This window comes from Cupressus sempervirens, chromosome 6 (assembly GCF_028749045.1).
Source record: "Cupressus sempervirens isolate cs-2001-9-10 chromosome 6, ASM2874904v1, whole genome shotgun sequence".
NCBI lineage: Eukaryota > Viridiplantae > Streptophyta > Pinopsida > Cupressales > Cupressaceae > Cupressus > Cupressus sempervirens.
Genome location: NC_143123.1, coordinates 255,993,080 through 256,003,204, shown reverse-complemented (window position 1 = coordinate 256,003,204; position 10,125 = coordinate 255,993,080). Strand labels below are relative to the sequence as shown.

General features: G+C 39.6%; 1 protein-coding gene across 1 annotated transcript; it reads left to right on the top strand.

The window, feature by feature from the left end:
• Window positions 1–8,957: 8,957 nt before the first annotated feature.
• On the top strand, window positions 8,958–9,308 carry LOC149552215 (uncharacterized). Its single transcript, XM_089790187.1, has one exon. The coding sequence runs from the start codon at window positions 8,958–8,960 to the stop codon at window positions 9,306–9,308; it is 351 nt and encodes a 116-aa protein (XP_089646313.1).
• The last annotated feature ends 817 nt before the right edge of the window (window positions 9,309–10,125 follow it).

Sequence of the window (10,125 nt, the reverse complement as noted above, 5' to 3'; positions counted from 1 at the left end):
TCTATATTAGGAGGCAGTGGGGTAGCCAATCTCTTGTCTACACAAAATGTGACATATAATTGGGATGCTAGAACTACCTCAGGTCCTTGTGATTTGGGGGGCATCTAACTCTAATCCTCCTATTGAGGTTGTGTGGTTGGTTTGTCTCTGATCTTGTCCCTGACCAACTTGGTACCCATGGGCATAAAGTCAAAATTTGACATCTGAAAGACATCAGTTCCCTCCACATATTGCTCATTTATCCATTGCTGCATTTCATCTTCTGAAGTTGTAGTCTAAAGGGGTTCATCTAGGATAGATGGCAGTGTAACCTATAACACCCCACCAAGGGATCTAAAAGAATTAACCTAAAGTTTTACTAAGTTTTCCAAACACATTTTTTTATAAAGAATGAATAACATACACAACCAACATAAAGTAGTGGAAGCAATAACATACAATCATAATTAAAATTATAAGTAGTGGATAATATCAAGAAATGGTGGGGGATAGAGGTGGAGGGCTCAGCCATGTTCAGAGTCACCAGAAAACTTAGCAATGTGAAGAGGATGATTAAAATTTGGAACAAGTCTGATTTTGGTCATATCTTCCATGAAAAGAAAGAGTTATTTGATAATCTAACTATTATCCAAGATTGCATTCAGAAGGAAGGTTACATTGAGACCAACAGGGTTTCGGAGCTCAAGACCCTGTCTGAAATTCATAACATTATTAATAAGGAAGAAAAATTTTGGAGGCAAAGATCGAGGATCACTTGGCTAAAGGAAGGAGATCGGAACACTAAGTTTTTTCACCTAACCACCCCCAAGCACCGTGCTAGTAATAGGATCTATGGTATCAGAAAGGGGCAGGAGTTGTTAACTGAAGAATCTGCCATCTCGGAAGAAGCTGTTTCATTTTTCTCTAGCCTTCTCTCTAAGGACCCAATGCTTTCCAATTTGGACCAGGAGGATTTGTTACACTGTATCCCTCAGCTCATTCAACCTATCCATAATAAACAGCTCTGTGCTATTCCTAATGCTTCGGAAGTTAGAGAGCCTCTCTTTTCTCTGCCTGCTGACAAGGCTCCAGGCTCGGATGGTTTTCCCACTTTTTTCTTCCAAAGGTTCTGGCCGGTGATCATGGGAGAGGTTGTTCAGGCTGTCCAGGAATTCTTTGGAGCCAAATCTATTCTCAAGGAGCTAAACTCGACTTTTGTGGTTCTCATTCCTAAATCCCCTGGGGCGGACTCGTTGGACAACTTTAGACCTATTAGTCTGTGCAACTCACTCTACAAGATCATCTCTAAAGTTCTCACTTTAAGAATGCTCAAGATCTTGCCCATGATAATCTCGCAGCATCAATCGGGTTTTGTTCCAGGGAGACAAATTTTGGATTCTGTCCAGATGGTGCACGAAGTCATCCACTCTCTTGAGGCATCCAAACGGGAAGGTATGTTTCTCAAACTGGATCTTTCTAAAGCTTATGACAGGGTGGACTGGTCTCTCCTTGGGAAGGTCCTCTCGACTTTTGGCTTTGACAGTAAAGTTTGCAAAATTATCTCTCAATTGGTGTCCACCTCCTCCTTGGCTGTTCAGGTTAATGGAGTCCCTTCTAATTTTTTCAAACCTTCTAGAGGCCTCAGACAAGGAGACCCCCTTTCGCCCATTTTGTTCATCATTTTAGCTGAATGCTTAGGAAGGATTATAGACTGTAGAAAGCGTGAGGCTTGTATCAAAGGGATCCTTCCCTCCTCTAATTGCGTTCCCTTCACTCATCAGCAATTTGTTGACGTTACTATCTTGGGGGGGGAAGCTTATGTCAAAGAGGCCAGAGCCCTAAAGAAGATTCTTGATACTTACTCCAGTGGGACGGGTCAGCTGATTAATTGGAACAAAAGCTCTCTCTTTTTCATCAACACCTCTGAGGTTAGACAAAGAAAAATTGCCAGGATTCTGGGTTGTGGGGTAGGCTCTTTCCCCTCTACCTATCTTGGTCTCCCTTTGGGATCCTCACCCTCGGAGTCTTTTTGGAATGGTATTTTGGACAGATTCAACAGGAAGATGGCTGGTTGGAAAGGGGTCTCTCTTAGTCAAGCGGGGAAATGCCTCTTAGTCAAATCTTCTCTTCAAAATCTGCCAATCTACGCCCTGAGCCTCTTTGGAATTTTGGGGAAAATAGCTGAAAGAATGGAGAAAATCCAGAGAGACTTCCTTTGGAATGGTAATGAAGGGAAGAAAAGATACCCTCTTGTTGCTTGGGAGAAGGTTTGCCTCCCTAAGAGATACGGAGGTCTGGGCATTAGAAAGATCACCCACCTCAATAAGGCTCTCCTAGCTAAACAAATATGGCAGATCTTTAGTAGCACCGGTGAATGGAGGGACACCCTGGTAAACAAGTACCTTAGAAGACCCGCTCTTCTTTTCACCCTTTTTAATGAAGATATCCCAAAAGGATCAAACATTTGGAATGGGATCATGAAAGCCAGGGACCTGGCTAAGGCCAGGATATCATGGAAATTGGGAAATGGGAAGGACATCCAGTTCTGGTCAGATAGATGGCTTTCCCAAGATCCACTTATCAATAACCCTATTTTTGAGAGATGGATGCAAGCTTGTACTGATCAAATTGGGTCCAAAGTTTGTGATTATTGGAATGGCCAGGAATGGAGTGACCTATCCCTCATCTCTGAGGACTTGACTCCTATAATGCTTATGCTCAATTCCATGATTCCTATCAATTTGGGGGATGAGCTGGTCTGGAGGGATAATCCCAATGGAAGATACTCTGTTGACTCAGGCTATAATTCCCTTTGGAGCTTAAAAGAGAAGGTCCCTTGGGCAGAGGCTTGGATTCTGGGTCTCACTCCAAAGATCAACATTTTTTACTGGCTGGCTCTTCAGAACAAAATCCTTACTCATGACAATCTCATGAAGCGAGGACATGTTATGCCCAGTAGATGTCCCTTGTGTAAGAATCAGGCTGAGATCGGAAATCACATTTTCATCTTATGTGACTATGCCAGGGAGGTGTGGAATGTCATCACACATGATAATGAAACCCTCTGGTGCAAACTGGATAATCTCATGGATTTTTTCCATCAGTGGAAAGGTCTTTGTAAGATTGCAGGTCCGCAGGATCACTCGGACTGGATTTTACCCCATTTTTGCTGGGGAATTTGGAAGGAAAGGAATAATAGAATATTTAGAGACAGAGAGGAGCCGGCTATAATCCTTGGTAGGAAGGTCTCGAAGAATATAAAGGAAAATCTCCAAGTGCTGAAGGAGGAAGAAGAAGAAGAAGGGGACAGAAAGATAGCTAAAGAAAAAGACAGGAACCTCAAAAGGCAGGATGCTAGCTGGCTTCTCCCCCCAGATGGTTGGTCAAAAGCCAACTTTGATGGGGCTTCTAAGGGTAACCCAGGCCCTTTAGGTTGCGGTGGAATCATAAGAAATAGCTATGGGGAGGGAATAGCTGCCTTTGCTTCCCCGCTGGGAATCCAGACTATTCATCTGGTTGAAGCAAGAGCTGCGAGTAAGGTGGTCAAGTTGGCTTTTGAAGCTGGGATTACTAAACTCTGGCTTGAGGGGGATTCCAAAAACATTATTAATACCATTAATGGTATTTCCCCTCCCTCATGGATGATTGCGAACATAATTGCTGAGACTTGCGCCACTCTCACAAAGTTTGATAAGGTCCACGTCACTCATGTTTACAGAGAGGCAAACCCAGTCGCTGATTGGTTTGCTAATAAAGGGGTTAACGCCACCAATAATCTGACCTGGCATGCTTGAAAAGATTTTTTGGCGGAGGCAAAGTTGCTTATCGACCAAGATAAAATCTTGGGAAGGACGGCTCAAATCCAATGCAATTATGGATAATAAAGATTGCTTAATAAATGGTAAGTGCCATTATTGGCATCGTGATTTTCACCAGCAAAAGGGGTTTCCTCTGACATTTTGACACGTTCGAAAGGACGATACCATTATTTTCAGAAAGGGGTATATTCACGGTATCATAAAAGAAACATCACCATTTTTTTGAATGCAAATAACTTGCACAGTTCAGAGTTCATGAGAATTGTGGAAGTTGATTAGGTAAACATGACGGGTGAGAGGAGCAGAAAGGAGCCGGTGGGGGAAGTTCAGAAGTGGAAGAACAATGCCAAAGTTTGGAGAGAGCTGGAAAAGGGTGGGGTTACCAATTTCTTCGAGAAACTTCATGGCTCGGATCCTGAGATCACTAACAGCATGGTGAATTCGTGGAATAATGGTAAGGTTAAGGTGAACGGGGTCTACTTTCAAATTACTGAGGATGTGGTTGCTGAAGTCACGGGGATTCCGATGGAGGGGCATAAATTCTTCAGAGACAAGAAGATGTATTCTAATGCAATCAAGGATTTTGTGAAAAACACTGAAGAGCTGAACAAGTTGGGCAAGAAAGAGACGTTTTTTGTAATAGATACTATAAAGAAGCTCTGGAGGTATGTTCTCTACGCTGTCATTGAATATATAACCCTAGACCCCAAGTTTGATAGGGTTAGGAATCACCATTTTGTGATTCTAAATCATTTTCGCCATGGTAGTAAGATCTCCTTCCCGTATTATCTTTTTAACTTGATGAACAAGGCCATTTCTAGTTTTAAAAAGAAAGCTACCGTCAACCCGGCCCTACATGAGGGTCTTCTGCTTCTGATTCATGAGCATTTCCACGCTCAAACCATTAGCAAAAACCCTATCCAGGGGGCGGATGTTGACAAGAGAAGCTCCAATTTTTCCTCAGATTCAGACGATGTCGAGAGCATCAGCTCTGATGAGGTTTTTGAGCATTCAGGTAAGAAGACTAAAAGCCATAAGAAGGATTACCCCTCTATCAAATTACCCAGCAGAAAGAGCCCTAGAGGTCATACCCCAGCTAAAACTGGCTCTGCTGAGGTGGAGGAGGAAATGGATACTGATGATTTTGACAAGGTTTCGAAGGAGGAGCTGGATGAGGAGAAACTGAGAAAAAGACAAAAGAGGGAGGGAGAGAGCATGGAGTGCTCCAGTAGTCAGGGAAAGGATTCTCTGCCCATTCCCCTCTCCCCTATACATCCTCAGCCTCCTTTGGAGGAAAATGACAACTCTGGACAGATTGACGGGGAAGTGCAAGTTAATAATAGAAGGAAGGCTTGGAAGAACTTCAATGTGAGAACGGCCACTATGGGAATCTACAGAGAGGCGATGAACCCCCAACTCCTGGTGGACGACCTTGAGAAGCCTAGACTCAATGAGCTAATTAACCCGGCTATGGTGGCTATTTCTGATAATGCAAGAGAAACGGGCATGAATCTGTTGAACAATGCCCGCAATAGCATGATCGACAACTTCAGATCAATTAAATGGCTTTTCCATGAGCTTAAGGATGTCAGAGATAGGGTTTCCCAAATGGAAAAAATCAAGAGCAAGACAAGTGCAGAAAGCCAAGGCAACCAGAATAGCTGGGAGACTCTGATGGAGAGGAGAGTAAAAAATATTGAGAACTACAATCACAACCTGGCAAGTCAAATGATCTCCCTCCTCGCTTCGATCAATGACAACATCCTCTCTCTCTTGGAAAATCTCAAAGACAGGAACCAGATGGAGGAAGATGATGAATAGAACAGAGACAAAGATAGGCTGGATGTGGATAAAGCCAAGGACAACACTATGGAGCAGGATTTGACGAACGCCCAAGATCATAAGGTAGAAGAGCAACAAGAGTGCGCCGAAGCTGCCCAGACCATGCTCGAGATGGAGAAGTAGTCTGCTAGGTTGGGTCTCTGTCCTTTGGTTTTTGTTTCTCCTGGCTTTGGCTTTTTGTTTGGTCTCTGTTTTTCTGGTTGGTTCTCTAGCCTTTTTAGTGAGCAGTTGTTTCGGGTTGGGCCTTTGGGCTTATTTTCAGCCGTAAGGCTTCTATTTTGGCTGGGCATTTTTTTGCTTATTTTCAGCCTTTCTTGTTGTTAAACTTATGGGTTTTAGGACCCCTTAAAACCTGTTTACCTTATCAAAAACATACAATCATAATTAAGAAAACATCATAGATTACATTCCTTAAGGATCCCAAGATGTTGAGTCACATTTAAATTTAATTAATACTAAGTCTAACAATTACCACATCCACATGAAAGAATAATAACAAGTTCAAAGTCCCGAATATAATATACATTTCTTCCAAATGCCACTTGGCAATAAAACTCAAAATGCTCAATCATCCACTGTACATGTCACAGGGTATGAAAGGCTAAAAGAATATACATTTATAAAAATAGAATTACATCATCCTTCTCAAATCCATGATACAAAGTATAATACAATAAATGAAACCATCCATCATAAATGATATAAACATCCATCATAAGATATAACCATCCATCATAATGATACAACGATAGAAAGAAAGAAAATGTAAATAAGCAATGAATGGATCTCAATGGTAAGAGTAAAAGGCACTACCACCCGACCGCATGGAACCTAAATAGCCCACTCCCACCATACTAAGGAGATAGTCTGAAGTCCCAAATAGGATATCAATCCAAATATCAAAAGCACTCTCTAAATCCAGGAAATCCTAAAAGTAATCTAACTCAAAGGTTCCAAGATATATTGACATCTATACCTAGAGGCACACAAGACATGTAGGGAATCTACTATGTAAGTGAGCAAGTGTTATCGCATAAATCATGCTAGAGTTACCCTAGCAATCTCTTAGGACCCTGGCTCACTAGTGATTGCTATGCGGTCACTAGTATCCTTTCATACTAACAAGGCATACTACGGATGCAATGTTGCAACCAAGCATTCTCTCTACTCCCATCCTAGTTTTTACTAGCACTAGAGGCATGGGTGAGAACATACAAAGGCTCTTATGATGTTTGATCTCATAGTCACTTAGGGCCCCAACCTCCATTGCAAGTCACTTCCTGACATTACATATAGATAACCTACCCTAGGCTCATGAAATAACAAATCAAATAATCATATGAAATCACCTTAGTCCTATACAAGTGACTGGAAAGCATTAAAAGATAAATCACAATGACACATCAGTTTTCTATGAGCAACTGGAAAGCATCCCAAAAATACTGATCAAAGACTCAAAATGGTTAAGTCAAATATGTCATAACGTGACATCACCAATAAAAAATCATCCCAAAAACCTCTATCTTATAAAAGTGACTGGGAAGCGATTCAAATATAACTGATTGAGGACTCAAAAAGATTAAGTCAAATAGGTCATACATTCACCTCAGCATCACATAAGAACACTGGAAAGCAATAACAATCAATACATCAAAACATCTCATAGAGCATACTAGACACATTACCATGGTTGAGTATAAAAGATCAAGATCAAACATCATAATATCACAAATGCAAAACTCCCAAGCCTCTGGTAACATCCTTAGACTGGTCAATGCTAGGGCAAACCTCGAAACCTGAAATCATAAGATATACCTCACATGCATAATATACATTGAAGCTTACTGAATACATTACGTTTTGAAGACATGAAGGTATAATTTTACTTTTGGTTTCAAGTTTACATTTTTGTATAAATCCAACTAGGAAATAAAATCTCACATTCATCTATTAATCATTCATAACTTACAATTCTAATTTGTTTTAATAATAATTTAATTAAGTAATCTAATTAAATATTATTAAAATTTAATAATCTTTCTTTTACTCCAAAAATATAATAATAATCATAATTAATTAAAACTTTTAATTAAATATAATTAATTTCTTTAAATACTTAATTTCAAATTATTAATAAGATAACCATATTTTTATTAATAATTTAATAAAACCTTAATAACAAATTAATTTAAATTTAATAATTTAAATATATATTAAATTATACATATATATAAATAAATAAAATTATTATTAAAAATATTAAATAAAAAATAATTTTTATTAAAAAAAAAAACTTGAATAAAGCTTAAACTACATTTAAAGCCTACGTGGCTATAAAGGGAGCCATGTAGCTTCTTCTGTATTGTCGTAGGGCCTATGATAACACTACTATCGTAGTACCTACAAGAACAATCTTAATGTCGCTGGTTGTGGGTGTTGGGAGGTGAGGGTGTGGTAGCCCCGCCTCCCCCCCCCCCCCCCCAATTATGTATTTTTAAAAAAATCTAAAATTATTAAAATTTAATTAAGTTCAAACATTACCTTTTATTAGAAGAATTGATTGGGGAATAGAGAATCCCGATACTTTTCCAGGAGGATACCACAGCTTGGGATTTAACTCCAAGTGGTAGTTTGATAGTTAAATCGGCTTACATACACTTATTTAGCAAGGATCCCTATTCGCAATTGTGTAGTAAGGTTTGGATTAGTAACCTAATTCCTAAAATTAATTTCTTTTGGTGGACAGCTCAACATGGAAAATTTTTAGCATTGGACAATTTGAAAAGAAGAGGTTTTTATATTACTAACCATTGATGTCTCTGCAAGGAAAAGGAGGAAACCATAACTCACCTATTTCTGGAATGCTAGTTTTCCTTAGAGATCTGGAGTAGGGTCTGAGAGAGATTTGGATTAAACTAGGTTATGAAAGACAATTTGGGACAATTTGTGGAGAATTGGAGCTGTCCCTTTGCTCACCCTAGATTAAATTTGCTATCGAAGATGGTTCCACCATATGTGTGCTAGCCCATATGGAAAGAAAGAAATAACAAAATATTTAGGGAGGAGAATAAACTGGTGGAGGTGGTCTTTGGAATAATGGAGAAATTGTTGAAGGACAATTTAAGAGTGGCTAGTGTAAGATGCCAAAGGAAGAACCAAGTAGACAAGAAGGACTAATGGCTGAAAAATGGGGCTGTCATGAGGATTTTTTCCTATTTGATAACTCAAAAATGATGAAGAGATAGAAAATGAAATGGAGACCACCCACCCTTTCACATACTGAATTTTGATGGTGCTGCCAGAGGAGGAATAGGAGTGATGGGAGGAGTGCTGCAGGACAAGAATGGTGATGCACTATTGGTCTATGCTGGGAAAGTGGGAAATGGAAGCAATAATTTGGCCAAGGAAATGGCATTGTTTTGGGGACTTCAGCTGATTAGGGAAATGCAAATTAAGGAAATAACAATCAAGGGGGACTCCAAATTAATCATTGATATGGTCAAGGGAGCTACCCAACTAGGATGGAATATTCAAAATATCATAATGGATACTAAGCAAATGTTAGAAGGGATGGAGAGTGTCCACTTGCAACACACTTATAGGGAGGGGAATAAGGTGGTAGATGCAGTGGTTGCTGAGGGGTTTAAAACTTTGGCAATCATGTGCTAGAGGGATTTGGTTGATCTCAATGACAATATTATGTCATTGATAACCAAGGAAAGAGGCAGAAATATTATTCAATCATGATTATTAAATTTAGAGTTAGGACCAAATTTGGCAATTTTGCGATGATGTTTGCTAAATTTAACAAAGCTCTATTGGGAATGAGGAGACATGGTTCTACAAACAAAATAAGGAGTGAATGCAAATTAAGAGGGATGTCATTTCATAATTATGGAAACAAATCGAGGATTTCAAATTACACCCCATTTAAAAGTATGAAGGATATCATTTATTGGACTGTCAAAGATTTTTGGGGTGTGAAAATAATGATGCCATGTAATCACAAATTTTGCAATAATTTCACATGGAATTTTGAAACTTATCAAGCATGGCTCTGGAATTTTTTTTTGGTTTAGTGTTAAAGGGTTTAAGGCGAATAGCAGTTGCAAAGATATCGTAGAAGAGGAAGTTCAAATGCTCATTAATGAAGAAGGTGAGGTAGAAATTGGAAAAATTGAGATGGGTGGGGACCTAAATAGGCTGGAGCCCATGAATATTGAGAACTTCAAAGATAGGATGGCCACCTAGTTTGTGTTGAAAGAATTGGATTTTTTGCCCTACATGTAGTTGATGGTGAGGTACGATGAGAATTGCACCCTCTAATTTGTCAATGGATGGAATGACCGAAAGGTCACCATCAATGGAATCACCTTCCAAGTGACTGAGGAAGTGATTGCCATGGCTACTGGCCTTTCAATGAGGGGGAAAAATGGAAAAAGGTCACTAAAACTACTGATGAGGCCAACATGAACAATTTCTTTGC

Bases quoted from the DNA above. Each gene is read 5' to 3' on its own strand.
- LOC149552215 (XM_089790187.1), top strand. From the start codon at position 8,958: ATGGGAGGAGTGCTGCAGGACAAGAATGGTGATGCACTATTGGTCTAT.